Source organism: Ursus arctos, unplaced genomic scaffold (genome assembly GCF_023065955.2).
Source record: "Ursus arctos isolate Adak ecotype North America unplaced genomic scaffold, UrsArc2.0 scaffold_9, whole genome shotgun sequence".
Classification (NCBI taxonomy): domain Eukaryota; kingdom Metazoa; phylum Chordata; class Mammalia; order Carnivora; family Ursidae; genus Ursus; species Ursus arctos.
Window position 1 is genome coordinate 5,246,006 of NW_026623111.1, and position 18,195 is coordinate 5,264,200.

The 18,195-nt window shown below is 53.8% G+C and overlaps 2 protein-coding genes across 9 annotated transcripts in view; one reads left to right on the forward strand and one right to left on the reverse strand.

The window, feature by feature from the left end:
* EVC (EvC ciliary complex subunit 1) overlaps window positions 1–3,590 on the reverse strand; it is a 63,208-nt gene extending 59,618 nt beyond the window's left edge. For 3 of the 4 annotated variants that reach the window (XM_026514378.4, XM_026514376.4, XM_026514380.4), the window contains exon 1: window positions 3,207–3,589. In XM_026514378.4, the coding sequence (XP_026370163.2) occupies window positions 3,207–3,380 (174 nt within the window). In that variant the 5' untranslated portion in view covers window positions 3,381–3,589. Of the gene's footprint in view, window positions 1–3,206 lie in introns of all 4 variants that reach the window. The other variant, XM_026514379.4, reaches the window with a different exon arrangement.
* Window positions 3,591–6,064: 2,474 nt separating this feature from the next.
* EVC2 (EvC ciliary complex subunit 2) overlaps window positions 6,065–18,195 on the forward strand; it is a 125,561-nt gene continuing 113,430 nt past the window's right edge. For 3 of the 5 annotated variants that reach the window (XM_026514381.4, XM_026514382.4, XM_026514385.4), the window contains exons 1-5: window positions 6,066–6,380; window positions 7,798–7,872; window positions 14,004–14,058; window positions 17,205–17,371; window positions 17,955–18,023. In XM_026514381.4, coding sequence (XP_026370166.2) covers window positions 6,180–6,380; window positions 7,798–7,872; window positions 14,004–14,058; window positions 17,205–17,371; window positions 17,955–18,023 — 567 coding nt within the window. In that variant the 5' untranslated portion in view covers window positions 6,066–6,179. Of the gene's footprint in view, window positions 6,381–7,797; window positions 7,873–14,003; window positions 14,059–17,204; window positions 17,372–17,954; window positions 18,024–18,195 lie in introns of all 5 variants that reach the window. The other 2 variants (XM_057309602.1, XM_026514383.4) reach the window with 2 other exon arrangements.

Here is an 18,195-nt window from a genome sequence, read left to right on the forward strand (position 1 = left end):
GGACTTCGCATTTCTAACAGGCTCCCAGGGGCTGTTGTTGGTGCTGCTGGTCTGGTCCAACTGAGAGTAGCAGTGGTCCAGAGAGCAACCAACTCAGACTGGAGCAGGTGAGAGGTTTTCTGGAGAGGTGTTTTGCAAGAAGATAAAATTGATCAAATACTTAATGCGTTCAAACGTCTCGAAAAAAATGTATAGAAATGGAGGGGAGGCCGGCGTTAAATGAGTAAGTACACAGAATATAAGCTAATGGAGAGAAAAAAAAAACCCGGGTAACGGTTAATTTTAGAGAAAACAAAATGCAGTGACAAAAAGGAAAATAATCATAATCGTAGCTGATCCTTGAATTACAGTGTAAAGTGCTTACAGAATCATAAGAAAGGAAACACCGAATACTGGTTTAACCAAACATGCACGATGGCCACGCAGGGCGGGGCGGGGGTGCGGGGTGCGGGAAGCCGGTGGTGGCTGGGGTGGGTGTGCCTATGAAGGAGGACAAAAGAGAGCTGAACCACTCCCAAGTCCACAGTGCTATGCCAAAAGCCAAAAATGCAGGGAAAAGCCAAGTAAGCAGGTTATTTACAAAAGGAAAGTAAATGACCAAAAAGCCAGCAGAAAGAGCTGGACAAGGTGGCTTCTGGGACGTGGTGAGTGGGGCACTGCTGCCAGTAAATGAATACTTAATGTGCATGTGTAATGTCGATGCAAATAAAACGTTTTAATGATGAAATAAAAAGAAAAGGAAAAAAGCAACAAAAAAAAAAGTGGCGCAATGCCCAGTTATGAGCTTGGTGACGTGGATCAGAGGAGAACAGAGGTCCCAGGGTGCACGAGGGAGGAATTACCTCATCCAGCCTGGATGGGCATCTCTGCATCCCGAAGGGTGAGCGGGCAGACAGACAGACGGAGGCTCAGAAGCGGAGAGGCGTCAGGGGAGCAAGGAGATTCTGGGGCGCAAGGCTCCTCGTGTTCAGCTGGATGCCCCGGGGAAGGGCAACCAGCTATGCGCCATTTCCTTACGCTAGGAAATGGGATATAATCTGTAGGCAACCAGGAGTCCCTGGAGGCTTTTAACCCAGGGAGTCAAATTGTTGGATGTGCATTTTAGGAAAAGAGACTTAGGGAAGAGAGGAGGACAGAAGTCCACTTAGAAAGAAGGCTGTTGCTAAGGTCCCATCCAAATCATCAGAAAATCCTGTCAGCCCGACCATGAAGCCAGAGCCCCCTCTATGGCTGAGCCATCATGACCTTCAACGGGACTAGTGCAGCTCTTACTGACCAGCGGCCCAATCTCGGATAGCTTGGTTAACCCTTGTGAGCCCCAGCTGACTCAGCCGTGAAATGGGCCACCGTCGCGGTCTGAAGGCGTGTGCCCCACTCCCCGTTCCTGGGTTGAAATCCCAACTCCCAAGGTGATGGCATTTGGAAGTGGGGCCTTTGGGAGGGGATTGGGTCCTGAGAGTGGAGTCCTCCTGAAAGGGCTGAGTGCCCTTACAAAGAGGTCCCAGAGATTCCCCGACCCTTCTACTCTCCACGGACACAGTGAGAAGTCTGCAACCAGAAGCCGGCCCTCACCAGAACCCAGCCGTGCCGACACCTGATCTTGGACTTCCGGCCTCCAGAAGCGTGAGAAAGAAGCTTCTGTAGTTTATAAGTCGCACAGACCCACCATCTCCTGCAGCAGTCTGAAGAGACTAAGACAGATACCAGCTGCTACCTCACCAGGTGACAGATGTCTAAACGCCCCGATTTAGGGGTTCGGACAGACTGGGGTTGAAATCCAGCCCTACTATTTATTCATCACGTGACCCTGGATCAAGAATAGAGTTGGGGAGCCTTGACTTCCTTCCCTGGAAAGTGAGGATAATGACAGCTCCCTGACTCAGAGGTTTGGGGTGGGAATAGAGAACCAAAAGTCCACAAACACTCAGCTCGGAACAGGGCACCCAGCAAAGGTTGTGCACCTGTTACTTTCCTCTTCACACAAGTGTCTCTCAGTGTCCCTTAACCACCAGTGGGATATGACAACCTCACTGACCTACAAGCATCTTACACTATATTAGTTGCCTTCAAGCTTTATCACGCCTTTCCAGCAACACGCTCCCCGGAAGTCAGCGGCAATATGAGAGAGTCCCACTCCCATCTGCTGGACTTGTCTCCTTCTCGCCTGAGCCAGGAATGCAGGCAACAAGACCACGCACCTCATCTCGGATCCTATCGGACCTCAGCCCTCAACAAGGTCAAAGTAGCAAGGACCCAAGACAGTGATTACACCACACGGATCAAATGTCCGCTGTATGCCCACCATCTCCACACACCATCCGTTTCTGTAACAACACTCACGTGAAGCATCCATGAATCCCTTTCTGTGACCACTGCCACCCATGGAGAACACAGTGACTTTGGGCTTAGACACACATCTGTCACTTTGGGAAGTCACTGAACCTCTCTGCGCCTCAGTTTCCTCAAATGCAGAATGGGGTCCTTAATAGAACAAACTCACAAAGCTGTTCTGGGGATCCAGTGAGCTAATTCCGGTATAGAGTCTAGCTCAGTGCCCAGCACACAGTCAGCACTCTGGGAGTGCTAGCCCGCACCATCACTTCCCGCCACCAAACTCCCCAGCACGTGCTACAGTCAAATGTTCACTTGCAATCTAGCCTTTTCTGGAGACTGTGAACTTCCAGCAGCAAGGGCAGGGTCTATCCTGCATAGGGCTGTGGCTGGCAGGGGTGATCATCACACTTTTACTGCAGGGATGTAAGAGTGAATGAATGCATGAATGCATGCCAGGGTAGCAGCTGGGACTGGATGGGCTAGTAGGTACCCACGCGGGCAAGCAGCAGAATGGGCATGGGTGGGGATCACAGCCCTCCTGTCCACCGCGCTCAGCAGGGCCCCTCGGCCAGCGGCGAGTCCAGACCCTTGGTGCCACAGATGAGGAGACAGAGGCCTGGGGAGGCTTTAGCGGCTGTCTGTGATGGCACAGCGGAGTCGCACAGAACAGCTACTTCTGGGGAACCCCAGGCCCGTACGCTCCCGTCACTCCGCCGCTCCCCTCTGGATTCAGTCTCCAGCCCCCTCCTGGGCCAGAGGGGAAGCCAGGGCAGGAGCCGGTGCGCATGACACCCGCGACCTCGCTTGAGCGCCGACGGGGCGCCGGAGGCCCGCGCGCGCCCCTCACCCGGCCACCCGCCCGGCGGACCCACCTGATGCCGCGGGCGCGCCCGGGCGGCGCGGCAGCCGAGCCAGAAGCCGAGGCCGAGGCCGAGCGTGGCGCCCAGCAGCACCGCGGGGGCCAGCAGCGCGGGCGCCGGCCGCACGGAGTCCCGGCCCAGCGGCAGCCGCGCGTCGCTCTCGCAGGCCGCCGCGCCGCGGGCCATCGGGGGCGCTCAGGCGGCGGGTCGGCCGCATTGTTCCCGCCGCCGCGCGCCACCCCGGCCCGCCGCCAGGAGCACCGTCCCCGCCAGCTCGGCAACAGCGGACTCGCGGCCCTCGCGGGCAGGGGCGCGGCGCGCTCCGCCGACTTCTCCGGCCTGCGCGCTCTCCTGCCTCTTGCTCCGGTCCCCCTTCCCGGCATGGCCCCGCCGGAGGGAGGAGCCTGGGTCTTCCGCCCGAAACTTCGAGCCGCCCCCGCCCCGGCCTGTCCTTGCACTGAGCATGCCTGGCGGGAGGCGCGCTGCTCAGCCAAAGGACCTTTCGGAGGAGCCCCGGGGCCTCTAAGCTTCCCGGGAAGGAATGGGGGGTCCCTCGGCCACGGGGGAGGGTGTCCTCGGTTAAGTTTACTGAGCGTGTACGATGTGCTAAGCATTTAGCCTGATGATGTCTAACTTTCTCAACAGCCCTCTGAGGGGGGCGAACTATTCTCTGTTCATCTTTCTGGTGAGGAAGCTCTGGGTCAGAGCGGCTAAGGGACCAAATGAGGGTCCGACTCCTGTCCCGCTCCTAACCTGTACCAATTGGCCATCTTTGGACCCCACAGTCCGCCACCGCCTCTGAACTTGTTAGCCTGAAGACTCGGTTTTAATCCTATTCTTCCATGAATAGTCAATACTTTCCTCTAGGATGATGTGTAGAGAGATTGTTACACCGAGCCCCTCCTAAGTACGAGACCTTGCGTGGTCATGCATTCACTCAGCCTTTACAGACAAGCTGCTGATGGAACCAGCTCCAGGTCAGCAAGGAACCAAAGTCCAGACGTTGGGGATCTCATGGCTGTGTGGGGGAGATAAACAACCAGATGAATTCAGCATCTGTTCTTTCCTTGGGCAGACATTTACTGAGCAGCTACTAGAGGCTAGCTCTTGTCCTGCGTACTGGAGATACAGCAGTGAACCTCCCCCCACCCCCACACACATCTTTGGACCTTAAATCCCTATGAGGGCCAGGGTAGGAGTACCACGCGGATCCACTTCAACAGAGAAGAGATTTGTATCCTTATTCCGGATGGCCATCTCGTTTCTAGTTTTTATTTATTATTTTTTTAAAGATTTTTTAATTTATTTATGTGACAGAGAGACAGCCAGGGAGAGAGGGAACACAGCAGGGGAGTGGGAGAGGAAGAAGCAGGCTCCCAGTGGAGGAGCCCGATGGGGGACTCGATCCCGGAATACCAGGATCACGCCCTGAGCCGAAGGCATACGCCTAATTACTGCGCTACCCAGGTGCCCCTCAAGTTTCTAGTTTTTATATCGTTACCTCATCAACCTTCCAGGTGGGCAAGATGGGAACTATTATTCAGACTTACTTCGTATAGAAGAAGAAACGGACAGCTAGAGAGAAGTTGCTCGTTCGAGGTCTCGCAACCAGGAAATGGGGTAAGTGTATTAACAGCTGTGTCTGGCTGGCTTCAGGGCTCACCCTTTCGGCTACTCACTGCTGCTTAAATGTTTCCTTTGAAGCCCCTCCAAGGCTTCTGGGAACGTGTATGGGACAATAACCTGAAGTTCTTGTTTTTTATACTGGTTATTTCTTTGGATATTCAGAATTTAGTTTGAAAAATGTAGAGTTCTTTGCATTTTACTTTATTACAAAGTTGAGTATTAAAATCATCCTTTAAATGACTCGTGACAAATAGAACTGAGGGTCCAGCAACATGCTAGCATCTAGCCTTTGGCCTTGTCTCACTCCTGGCATTCTGCCAGGTACCCCCAGGACAGTGTACCGCTGGTGGGAAGCCTGGCTAATAAATTTTCAGAGTCTCAAACCTCACTGCCTTGTCCATGTTGAATCAGGGAGGGCCTGTCCTTGGAGGGGTTGGGGGAGAAAGAACTGACAGGTGCCAGACTTCCTGGCCTGACACTGCATGACAGGCTGCCGCCTGAAGACAGGAGCCTTCTCCCCAAGGAGCAGGTCGCTGAGGACTCAGGGTAAGCAGGTGGAAGCAGAGAAACTGCTCTATCTGGCCTCCTCCCAGGATCGATCTCCCCTGGGAGGCACAACCCTACCCCCATGCAGAGTTCAAGCCCACTGGCTTCAGACACCAAATCCCCTCTCTCTGGTTCCCCAGAGACGTCCCACAGTGGCTGGCCTGACTACCTATTTGGGTACCTGGGCAGGTGCAGGGGCTACTCCACAGCAAGGGCTCAGGCAGTAGGAGCGCAAATTTGGCTGAACTAAACCCCATAGAAAGTGAGAGTGGCCTTTCCCTCTGGCTCCTAGATCCGCCAGTCTCCCTCTCAGCTGGTCTTCGCTGTCCTGTCCCCTCTGGGCTCTCCAGCACTCATGGGTCTGCCTTTCTAAATGCTTCTCAGTTTTCTAATAAGGGGCTGGTTGGTCTGGGGCAGGCTCTGGGTTCAGCCCGGGGTCACCCATGTGTGCGTGTGTTAGGGAAGGCTTCCAGGAGGAGGTGGTTCTGAGCTGAGAGCTCGGTAGGCATCAACGGAGGGGCACTTGGAAGCCCTGAAATCTTTGGGAGCGGAGGAGTGACCCGACCTGAATCCGATTTGGGTGGAGCTGAGGCCCTGGGCGGGGCGCGAGGAAACCCAAGTGTGGCCCTGGCCTCGCTCCCTCCCTCCCACGCTCTTCCCCGCCCTCCCAGGCCCAGATGCCGAAGTCCGCTCCAGAAAACTTTCCAGGGCGGCTTACACTGAGCATGCTCCGCGGCGGGGCGGGCCTGGGGTCCGGAAGCTCGGGCGATTCCGGCGCGCCCGCCACTTTGGGGTCACAGGTCCAGAGGGGCGATGGGCTCGGCGGGCGCCGCAGGGCGCGCCACGTGGGTGCTGGCCTGGAGCCTTCTGGCCGCCGTCCTGGCGCTGCCCGCTGGGCCCGGCGGCCAAGGCTGGCACCGCGCGGGCCCGGGTCTCCTCGGACGCCCCCTCGGCGGGCAGCCCCTCCCGGATCCCCCCGCGGCTCCCGGGGCGGGGCCCGAGCGGTCCGCGCAGGTAAGGAGGGCCCGCCCCCAGTCTCCTCCTGTAGGACCCCGGCGGCTGAGCTCGGTCTACACCCGCGGTGGGGAGGCCCCTTTGAGTTGGGGAGATTATCGGAGGGATGGTAGGGTCTGAGTAGGATGCTTCGGGTGTTCCTTAGTGTATGGCGCTCAGGCCCGCAAAGTCGCAGGAAAGGTGGAGCCCCGCGCCCTGACTGCGGGCTTGGACTTTGCCAGCCCCCCGGGTCGAATCTCGCCCTGAATCCTAAAACCCCTGTGACCTAGGCCAGGCGCTTCGCTTCTTATGCATCCGATTCCTAGTCTGTAAGCCTTTGCGGCGTCTACACTGCGGGTGGCTGCGAGAAGTAGGGGCGTTCCAGTAGGCACCGCGTTTGCAGAGGTGAGTAAGCCTCGAGTGTAGCCCTTCTTAGAACAGTTGGGATCACTGGCTAGAGTTTTCCTGACTGCACACTCTTGGTTGCTGAATTTATCCACTTCCCATCCGGCCCTGACTCTGTGGCCCCAAATTTGGGAAGGCACAGAGCCCTGGCTGTCTCCCTAGATTCTCCTTGCCCCTTCCTCCAAAGCTGGCCACCAGTACTCCTGCCTTTTCCTCCAAGTCTGCTGGGATGTCCACAACCCCCACCCCAGCCCCCAGGTTCAGTGCCCATCACTTAGCCTCTGACCTTTGGTGACTTTTTCTTCTGAGTCTCCTCCACTCCCTAATTTGTGCTCTGCCCCACCCATTCCCCCCCTCCCCATGGCTGGTGTCCAGGATGGGTGATCTGTCCTTGGAGTACCTATGACCACTTCCCTCCCCAGCCCTCACCCCCTCTCACCCACTCCTGGCAGAGCTAGGCTTCTGTTCCCAGGACTGCCCTGTTCAGTATGGCCTCTCCCCTCACTGCCCTGGGGTCCTCCCTGCCCTCCCTCAGGGCCTGGCTCCCCTAGTCCTGTTGGGTTCTCTACCTGCAGGCCCCAAGGCCTTGCTACACTTGCTACAGAGTTTTAATCTGTAAATCTTTAAAGGAGATTCTGTTCGTTTTCTGTTAATAGATTTTCACTAGAGAAGACTAAGTAATAACACTCTGTCAATTTACTGAGCTTTAAAATAGAGTCCCATGTCAGAATGCGTTCACAGGGACCGTTCACATGCTCCTGTCTCATGAAGTGGGATGTGTCTGGCTCATTTTGCAGAGGAGAAAACCTGGCCCAGAGAGAACCCCCTCCCCCCTAGCCTGTCCTAGGCTCTCTCTCAGGCCTCCATGTTAGAGCCTACTCACCTGGCCTGCTTTGCACTTGCTCTCCTCTTTGAGAAACCAGCACCGGAACATTCTGGTAGACACTTGTCCCCAGGCTCTAACCAGGAGGTGCTTTGAAAACCTGAAGATCCATGCTTAGTGTAAACTTAGTATCTGTTCCTTCTTGCAAAGGGTAAACTGAGAGGCAGCTACAACCATTTCCCATGTGGCCTGAGATGCTTTTCCAGCGCAGGACCCACTAGCCAGGTATGGTTATTTAAATTTAGACATTTCAGGTGCTTAATGGCCACATGTGTTAGAGGCTGCTAGATTGGACAGCCCAGACTATGGAACATTCTCACCATGGTGGAAAGTTCTGTCGGAAGTTTGCTGGAAGGAGAGAAGGCTGTGAAGGGTTGAGTGGACAAGAGCCTCTGAGTCAGCCATTCACTTCTGGTGTTCAGGGACGGCTTTCTAGGTGGCAGGCTCTGTTCTGGGTGCTGGGATATCAGAGAACAAGGCAGTCTCTCTTAAGAAATCTGCCTTCTTGGGGCAGGAGAAGGAAGTAAACAGTGGTGCCAATCTATGCTGTAGCAGGTGGTGGTTTGGGCTGCAGAGAGAAGTACGGTGGGCAGAGTGGGACTGGGAGAGAGGCCGGTGAACGCTCTCTAGTTGAGTGGTCAGGGAGGGTGCTTTGAGGAAGTGACAGGTGAACTGAGCCCTGGGTGAAATGAGGGAGGGCAAGGCCATGTCCAAGGGAAGAGTTTTCCGGAGTGCCATGGTAGTGAGGCCAGAGGCCAAAGGCGGGATGTGCTTGGTGTGGTCCAGGACCAGCAAGGAGGCCTGGGGACCGCCGCAGCAAGGGAGGGGGCAGAGGAGGTGAGGCCAGGAGGGTGAGGAGGGGCCAGATCAGGAAAGGCCCCGTGGCTTAAGCTCAGAATCCTGGCTGTTACTGTGAGTAAGATGGAAGCCATGTGGGTTTTGAGCCGGAAAGTGATGCACTGAGCCATGTGGGTTTTGAGCCAGAAAGTGATGCACTGTGGCTCGTCTTTTAAAGCAACCCCGTGGCAGGGGTGAGGATAGAGAGCCAAGGGCAGAAGTGGCAGCGAGAGAGGAGACGGGTGGGAGACCAGGCCCAGACGGAGGAGTACTGGACCAGGGTGATGAATGATGGGCTGCTAGCTGTGGGGTTTCCTATGTATTTCAAAGGTGGAGCTGGTAGGCTTTGTTGGGATCGGTTGTGGGTTGAGAGAGAGAAAGAGAGAAGTCAAGGATGAAGCCAAGGATTTCGGCCTGAGCAATGGAAGACTAGAGATGCCGTTGGCTAATATGCTGAAACCTCATGGGGCCATCAGGAATTCTGTTCTGGTCTTGCTGAGTTTGGCCAGGGGGGCACGTACAGTAGAGTGTGGGATGGGCAGGTCTAGATTTGGGCGAGGGCTTGGAGCTGGAACTATGGGAGCTGGACTACACCGAGTAGCGGTCAGCGTAGAAATGGCTGAGCTCACCTTGGGAGTAAGTATGGATTGGGAAGAAGGAAGCCTGAGGGCAAAGGCCTGGACCAAGCCCAGAGCCCTTGGCCGGGCAGGAAGAAGGAGAGATCCAACAAGGGAGATGAGCACGGATGGCGAGTGTGACAGGAAGGGAGCCAAGACTGTGACCCAGAGGTCAGGGGAGGAGAACATTTCAGGGAGAGAGGGCTCAGTGGTAGCAGACTAATGTCCCCCAAAGACATCCATGTCCTGATCCCCTAAACTAGTGAAGTGTTAGGTTACCTGGCAAAGGGGAATTAACATTGCAGGTGGAATCCAGGTTGCTACTCAGCTGACCTTAAAAGAGAGAGGTTATCGTGGATTATCTGGTGGTCCTGATGTAGTCACAAGGGCCCCAGAACATGGAAGAGGGGGCAGAAGAGAGAGTTGGAGTGGAAGAACGTCACAGTGATGCAGTGTAAGGACAGCCTGTTGCTGACCTTGAAGGTGCGGGAAGGGGCCCTGTGCTAAGGCACGTGGGTGGCCTGTGGAAGGTGGAGAAGGCCAAGACACGGGCTCTCCCCTAGAGCCTCCAGGAGGTAATGCAGCCCTGCCTCCACTTTGATTTTAGCCCGTTAAGACTTATGTCAGACTTCTGGCTTCCAGAACTCTAAAGTAGTAACTGTGTTGCTTTAAGCTATCAGGTTCAGGTGATACAGCAGCAACGGGATGTAAATGCACTCAGTATGGGATGCTGCTGCCGGCGGTGTGCAGTGAGGATGGAGAATTGGCCGTTGAACAGGGCCTGGTAGAGGTCATGGTGACCTTGTCAGGGGCTGCCATTTTGGAGAGAGGGCTAACCAGGGAGGGGAAGGCCGAGCATTGAAAGGGGCTGTTGGCTGGCACCTGAGCCTGGTCTCTTTGAGAGCAGGCTGCTTCGTGTGGGCGGGGAGCCCCCAGAGAGGCACCCCTGCTCCAGGCTGGTGACACCCAGGAACCAGTGAGACCTCTGAGAGCACAGCAAAGGGCCTCTGGCACCTGGGGCTCCCGAAGGCCTTCGTGGGTTATTTGTTCCCTTGGAACCAGCCCCTTCCTCTCGAGTGGAAATATCTGTTGTAAGGAGACCATCATCCCTTGGCGAAGTCAGGAGCCGGGTCTGCTTTGCGACCCTTGTGGCGCCTGGCGCAGAGCCTGCCATGCAGTGAACGCTGGTTGAGAGAATGGGTGGGAAGTTCCAGGGGCAGGGATTCTGTAGAGATGCCGCTGTGTGGGTGTGGGGTGCACCTTGGAGCCACCGTTCCCTCCAGACCTCCTGAATACATACTGTGTAAGTTAATAGGCTTTCCTTTTTTAGAACAGTTTTAGATTTTAGAAGAATTGAGTGCACAGTGCACAGAGTTCTGTGTATCTGCCCCGAACCCCACACGCTTTTCCCTGTTACCGACTTCTTAGCGTGAGTGTGGGATGTTTGTGGTAGTTAATGGACTCACATGGATAGATTATAGTTTATTCAGACTTTTTTTTTTTTTTTTTTTTTTTAACCTAGTGCCCTTTGCTGTTGCAGGAGTGTATCCAGGGCACCGAGTTACATTTAGTCCTCATACCCCTTAGGCTCCTCTTCGTTGTGCCGGGTTCTCAGACTTTCTCTGTTTCCGATGAAACTTGGCCGTTTTGAGGATCCTGTCGGGTGTTTCGCAGGGCCTGTCTCCTGGGGTTTACCTGGGCACATCCTGCCAATATGGTTTATCGCCATTGGCGTCGACCATGGCCTCCTGGCTGCAGTCTCGGTGGTCGGGTTTCTCCGCCAGAAAACGCCCCTTTCCCCGTTTCCGTACTGTGCTGGTGAGGAGAAGGTCACAGCCCGGATGTGTGCTGTTATCATGAGATTTGTCTCGTGCCAGATGACAGCAAAGACTGACTCCGTCCACACCAGTGTGTCCCAACCGCGTCTCACGGACGAGGAAGAGGTGCCTCTTTCTGCCTTGTGGAAGGCACTTTCTGAACTAGTGGCCATGCTGGCCACACACTGCTGTCCAGGGAGACTCTGGGTCACCTCATGTCAGGTGTGAGGGCCCTCAGAGACCCCAAGGAAACAGGCCTGCCAAGCGGCCCTGTGGCATGGGTCCCCTTGCTCAGTCTGTGTTACTTTGTTGTGACACACGGACACGTGCGTTGTAGGAAAGGAAAGGGCACAGAAGGCATGAAGGAACGGGGCCTCCCTTCCCTGCCCGCAGGGGCACCACTCCTGTCCCCAAGGCCACCAAGGCTGACACTTCTGAACCTCTTTCTAGACTTTTCAAGTGGTCATGATATATTATGTCACATACTGCTAAACATATAGTTATTCATTAAGTATGTAGTTAATATGAACTCTATTATTAAATCTCTACATATACTTATATTTGTTGAACATAGAAATAAATGTGTGTAGGTAAAATATGTGTACACATAAAAATGACTGTGTATAAATAAATGTATATTTCACTGATATGTAAACACAATTATTATTTTTTTTAAAGATTTATTTATTTATTAGACAGAGAGAGACAGCCAGCGAGAGAGGGAACACAAGCAGGGGAGTGGGAGAGGAAGAAGCAGACTCACAGCAGAGGAGCCTGATGTGGGGCTCGATCCCATAACGTCAGGATCACGCCCTGAGCCGAAGGCAGACGCTTAACCGCTGTGCCACCCAGGCGCCCCTGTAAACACAATTATTAGATACGCAATCATACATTTGAAATGTAAAAAGCCATTTTTATTGGATGATATTATAGTTTTGAGACCTAGTGATTTCACTTGAATCAACGTTTTTTCTAGGTCAACATAGATCTGCTTTATTTATTTATTCCATTTATTCGTATTTGTAATTGCAACGAAATGCACATAACCTAAAATTTACCATTGTAACCATCGTGGAGTGTAGGGTTCAGGGACACTAAGTACATTCACACTCTTGTGCGGCCATCACCACCACCATCCACGTCCAGAAGTCTGCATCTTGGCAAAGCGGGAACTCTGTCGCCATGAAGCACTCAATCCCCCGGTCCCCTCCCCCAGCCCCCGGCGCCCACCACCCCTCTTTCCATCCCTGGATCTGATGACTCCAGGGACCTCCCAGAAGTGGAATCCTACAGCATTTGTCTTTTCGTGACTGGCTTATTTCACTGAGCGTGATGTCGTCCAGGTTTGTCCATGTGATAACGGGTATCAGAATGTCCTTTCTTTAAGACCCTGTTTGGCTTCTCCCCGGATCTGTCCAAGGGCACCAGGGCTGCTTCTGCGTTTTTGGCTGTTGTGAACGGTGCCGCTGTGAACACGCGTGTACGAATACCTCGTTGTGATCCTACCGACAGCCCCTTTGGGTGTGCCCCTATGCGTTGTGTTTCCTAAAAAGGGTTTTTTGGATGACGAATCAGGTGTGGACAGGAATAGGAAGAGTGCCATGGAGAGGCACGGGAAAGGGGCAGAAGCTGCTTGGACCCACAGGTCCTGGAGGAGGGAGGCATGCCGCACAGGGGCCACGTGGGGGAAGAGAGAGAGGGGACCCTTGGGCAAGTGTCTACATGGGGGTCGAGGGAAGAGGGGATTCCATTGGAGTACCATGAGGTCACCGTGGAGGAAGGCAGGAAGACCTCCGGCATGGGTCTTGTGCCAGGCTGGCTGGGTCTGGCTTGTTCTCTACCTTCTCTGTCTGTGTCCTCACTTGGGCCCCTCCGAGCAGCCTGGAAAGCTGGCTTATGTCATCCCAGGGGAGCCGCTTCAGCCTGGGATGTTTGGGGGCCTGGGGGCCTCCACGTACTGGGTCTGAAACACATGGCCCTTGGTGGCCAAGGGAACGGGCTTGTGTGAGCACAAGCAGAGACAGGGGAAAAGCCTTCCAGGTGGGCAAAGGCAGCGGCCACGCAGTTCCCGCTCAACCCCACGGTGTCCTGCCCAGGTGAGGGCTGTCCCAACGGCAGCCATCGGAACTAGGCTTCGGGCTGGGTCCCCAGCTGGGACCGAATGATGGTCTTCACTCTCTGTGCTCACCCTTTCTCCCTCAATTATGTACAAACCAGCACATCCAGAGCTGGGCTCCACGCGTTCAAAGCTAATCTCTTCTCCCCTGTGGAACCTGCAGGGAGTTCTCGTTACCTGTGTGTGGGAATTTTGCTGTAAAGTGAGAATGACATTTCCCTGGCTGATTCTGAAGACTGTTCTTGTGCTAGAGTTCACAGCATGGGACCCAGCCCATTTCGAGGGCTCCAGCCAGGGCAGCTTTATCATTAAAATTAAAATTAAAATTATTGTTATTATGATTATTATTTTCTAGGAGGAAGATCTGGGCCTTTCCCGGGCCCACTATTTTACAGGGTGGACTGGGAGAGTTGGCTAGGCCCCATTTGGACACATTTCATCACTGAGCAAGCTGAAGCAAGCTGGGAGGAGGCTTTGAGGTCTTTGCTTTTTGGATGAGGATCTGGGGCTCAGAGAGGCTGAGAGACTTGGCTAAGGACACACAGCAAGGGAATAGTTGCAGCTAGAACCCAGCTGTCTGGACTCCCTATCTGGTATTTTATGAGCCGCTCCATAGGAACTTGCAAGATCTTGGGAACTCAGAGGCTGGAGGTTCAGCCAGTGTCACAGGGTTAGTGAGAAGCAGAGCTGGGATTCGAACTCAGATCTGAGTACATGAAATTTTGACCCCACGGTGCTGCCTTCCTGCACAGCTTCCCCAAATGCAGTCATGACTGGGTTGCTGGCCTCTGTGGGAAAGAGGAGGTAATCCTGAGCTCTTGGTGGGGAGGGCTCACTTAGAAAAACTTGTTTCAGATTTCTGGGTAAGAGTGCAACTCCTCTCTGTGTGAGCCATTTATGAAAGTGACTTGCAGTCGCTTCTTACAAGCATGTTCCTCGTTAGTGACTTTCGCCATTTGAATTTTCTAGGACTTGGCCCATTTGATTTGGCCCAGCCTGGAAAGCTCTGGCATTAAGACGGAAGGTAAGCTTTTCTCTGGGTTCATTTTTCGTTGCTTTGATCCTGAAAGAGAATCGGACCCTAAAGCCATTGCCCCCCTGCTTCCTCCTCCCTCACACTCTGCCCACGTGCTACCGGGGGCAAGTACGTACGTTACCCCCGGGCCTGCAGAGCAAGGGCAGCGTGCGGCCCCCTCCAGCCGCCGGCTGAGCTTTCGCACCCGGAGCAGGAGTCAGGGTAAGGTGGCCCGTCCGCATTCTCCCCCGAAGGGGGCTGCCGAATGGATCCCCAATGTGCATGTGAGCAGGTGTGTGGGTTTCCCGCGGCTGTTTTCACAAATCACCACAAACTCGGTGGCTTAAAACAACAGATTTATTCTCTTAGCGTCCTGGAGGGCACGTTCAAAATCAGTGTAGCTGGACTGAAGTCGGGGTGTGGGCACGGCCGTGCTCCCTGCGGGTCTCTGGGGAGAATGTTGGCTTCTCTTCCAGCATCCCCGCTGCGCTTGGTCCCTGGCCCCTCGCTCCGTGTCAGAGCCAGCTCGCCAGCTACTGGCCTCCGTGGTCACGTGGCCTTCATCTCTTCTGCATCTCAGCTCTCGCTCTGTCTCCCTTTTAGAAGGACACCTGGGATTACAATTCTGATCTACCCGGATAATCCAGGCGATTTGCTTAAATCAGGGTCCTTCATTTAGTCACATCTGGGAAGTCTCTGTTATATTCAGGGTGACATATTTATTGGTTCCCTGGACTAGCACCTGGCGGTCACTCAGCCACTGCACCGGTGACAGAATTGAGCTGAAACTCACCTAAGAGAAACAGAACTGAGTGGCCTTACAGCTGAGCCTGGCAGGCCCGGCTGCTGCTGGCTCCAGAGGTTCGGCATGCCAGGGCTGAACCTTTCTCTTTCTGCCTTGGCCCTGCTTTCCTCTGGTTCCCGCATTCCTGGGAGTCTTTTGGGAGCCGTACAGCTGATACTTACGTAGCGGAAGGCTTCCCCGTGGCTTGGCAAGAGTTCCAGGGAAGAGTAGTGGGCTCAGCCTGAGGCCGGTGCCTGTGCCCGAGCCCGGCCCTGGGTACCATACTCTGGGTTCTGTGCCTCGTTCTGCCTCCTGGGGAACAGGATGGGCTGGGGTCCAGGTTGGCCCCACTCGTCTGCATAGACTGAGCAGGATGCTCATGTATCCTCATGAGCCTTGGTGACTGTGTTTCCACCCAGAGTCCCCTCGACAGATTATAAATACACCTTCCTCGAGGATCCTGTTTTATACCAGGGATAAACAGATCTCACTTACTTGGGGAGTTAAAAAGTGTTTCCTATGTCTTCTGTAACCCTCTGCAGACTTTAGATTTTACAAAATCCAGTGTTTTCTCTTGAGTGCAATGGGTGGAGGTGATTTCACGGCATTCGTAGAGACCTTTTATTCATCGATTAGGCAAACTCCTTGGTGAAACGGAGCCTGATGTACTATTTTGCCATTGTATTAAGAGCAGGGGATGGAGCGGTAAGGCCAGTAGGAGGGGCTTCAGGGAGGGCTCCCTGGAGGAGGGGCTCCTCAGCAGAGTTCTGAGAACTGACAGTTTAGCAGGAGCAGGGGATGGAAGGAGAGGCTTCCAGGCATTGGCAGCCAGAGCAGGAGAGTGAGGGTGTAGGCAAAGAACTGCACAGACGGTATAGACGGGCCCATGTGTTGGTGGTAAGAATGGGGAGGCCACTGACCGATGACCTGCTGGGTGGCGATAGTCACTTCGTAGCATGAGTTTCTTCTCTACTGTCTGTCAACACCTGCCCTCATTCGAGTCTCCATGAGAGCCTGTGGCTGGGCCTTCTGAGGGCCGGAGGGCATGAACAGGTACTCCAGAGATAACACCCCGTGAGGCCTCAGGGTTTATGTCCAACAAGTCTGCTGAGAAAGCATGTGTCCCTTAGCCTGAGGGGCCGGGCGAGGGTCCAGAGATGGGCGTCCCTTCTCCCTGGCACCCGTGGGATTTACTCAGACATTCCCGACTGAGTCAGCAGCCGGCCTGGGAACGTGCCCACTTGCTTCCATAGCGAGTCCCCAGTGCTCAGCTTTATCCCCGTTCCTACGTCATGACCTTGACCTGACTCAACCACAGACCCTATCCAGGAACAAGATTCCAATGTTATCCAGGATCCAGTTCTACATCTTTTTTTTTTTTCTCTTCTCGTTTTTATGTCTTCCTACGTGGATTCTGAAATTATAAAAGATTTCAAAAGCACTTCTAAAGATCTTATCAATAACACCTTAAGAGCGACTAAAAAATAAAGTCATTCTTAATCACATGCCAGTTTGCATCTGGGTAGAAGGTAAATGTTGAAAAACACGCAACCCTACGAACCAAGTTGTTTCAAACATTTGGGTTTCTGGCTTCGAGCGTTGGTAACTCCTTTGCGTGTTCACCTTCATCCAGGCCTCTCGTTTGCTCCTTGGGCAGCCCTGTCTCAGGGAGATTTTAGCCACATTGCCAAGTGAGGGAAACTGAGGCTCCCAGTGTCCGGGGCCATACAGCCCATCAGCACCCACTCCTGACAGCCCTGCCAGTCCCTTCTACGTGACGTTTCTGTGTTACCCATGGCGCTCATGCATTTTTAACATGGCGGTGGGCCCGCCCTCCTCACAGTAGCCATCAGGGGCGCTCATGATCTGCGTGAGACAGGTCATCAGAAGGACCCAGTGAGGGGAGACTTACTCTTCTGTCCACTGCAGAGTTAGGGAAGCTGAGGCACGGGGAGGTCAGATGACTTGCCCAGAGACCCAGCTGGTGAGTGACAGAGTCAGGATTCGAGCCCAGGGCCGTCTGATGCCATGCATGTAGGAATCACCGGGGCGCCTTGCTCGCCTGGAGGTCTGATTCAGTAGGTCCGGGAGGGGGCCCAGGAATGTGCATTCTAGCCCACACCCACAATGAGCAGCACATACTTTGAGAAGCATTCTCTTTAGGCTTCATAACAACCCCCCCCAAGTGAGCACATCTCATTTTCCTGGCAAAGAGATGATAGGTCATTCATTCATTTATTCATTCACTCACTCGTTTTCAGCAAACACTTTCCAGGGTCCTTCCTCACACATGTGGTCCGCCTCTCGAGTTTCCCCGCGTCTTACTGCCTTCCTGTATTAGACGTCATGCGCTCATGTCTCTGTTTTGCAGTGAGGGCACCGTTTGGAAGGAAATTCAGCAGGAAAAGTGAAATCTTTAAACCACTCCCAACTTCTGCACCCTCTGCTGGGCCGGGAACTCAGTCCAGCCTTGCTTTCACTCGCTCGCGGCCCAAGAAGACTTTGTTTAAAAGAGAGTCTCCTATAACACACGGCCTGGTAAGTCACACGTCGGGTCCTTTCCCTGAATTGCCAGAAGCTGGAAGGAAACCGGTTTGGGGCCCACCGTGTGTAAGATGCCACGGGCTTTGGTTCTTCAGAAAAGCCTATTCCTTCCGTACAAAAGCATCTAGTATCGAAGATGAATGGGGGATGTGAATCCGAGCAGTGGGCTGCGGGGTCTGCTGTAATGGGCCCGATTCGCTGCCGGCGGTGTGAGCACGCACACACATTCCTCTTGTCCGAGCACCAGCCCCGGTGTGCTGTCTTCCTGTGACGGGGGGTGTTGCTCACACGCGCCCCCCAGACTAGGAGAGAGCTCCGGTGACCAACGCCCATGTTCTTCCTTCCTCATGGGCTTAAGTTCCAATCCTTTAAATACTTTCTTAAAGAAGTCTTCACGATGACTTAAGGCAGTCACTAGACTACAGAAGTAAGTCTCTATCCTTCCTTTAAAAGTGCATCTTGTGCGTTTATTTATTTATTTTTCAATTTTTTTTTTTTTTTACATCTTGTACTTTTATTAAACATGCATAGTGTGAAGTGTTTTTCGTTTTCTAATCATTTCTATACTTTATTGTAGTTTGGAGACATCTCAAGAGACATTCCAGGAACTGCTGAGGACGGAGTGATTTTTCAGAAATGTGCCGTGGTAGGTATTCACAGGTGACTTACAGTGGAAGAGAAAATAGTTGGATTTTGACCAAATCACGTCTGGATAGAGTTACGTATTTAAGGACTGGCAAGTCACAGGGTTGTCCACCTGTGTCTGGACACATGAGGGATGAAGTGACGTACAGGGATTTTCTGTTTCATATCACGGC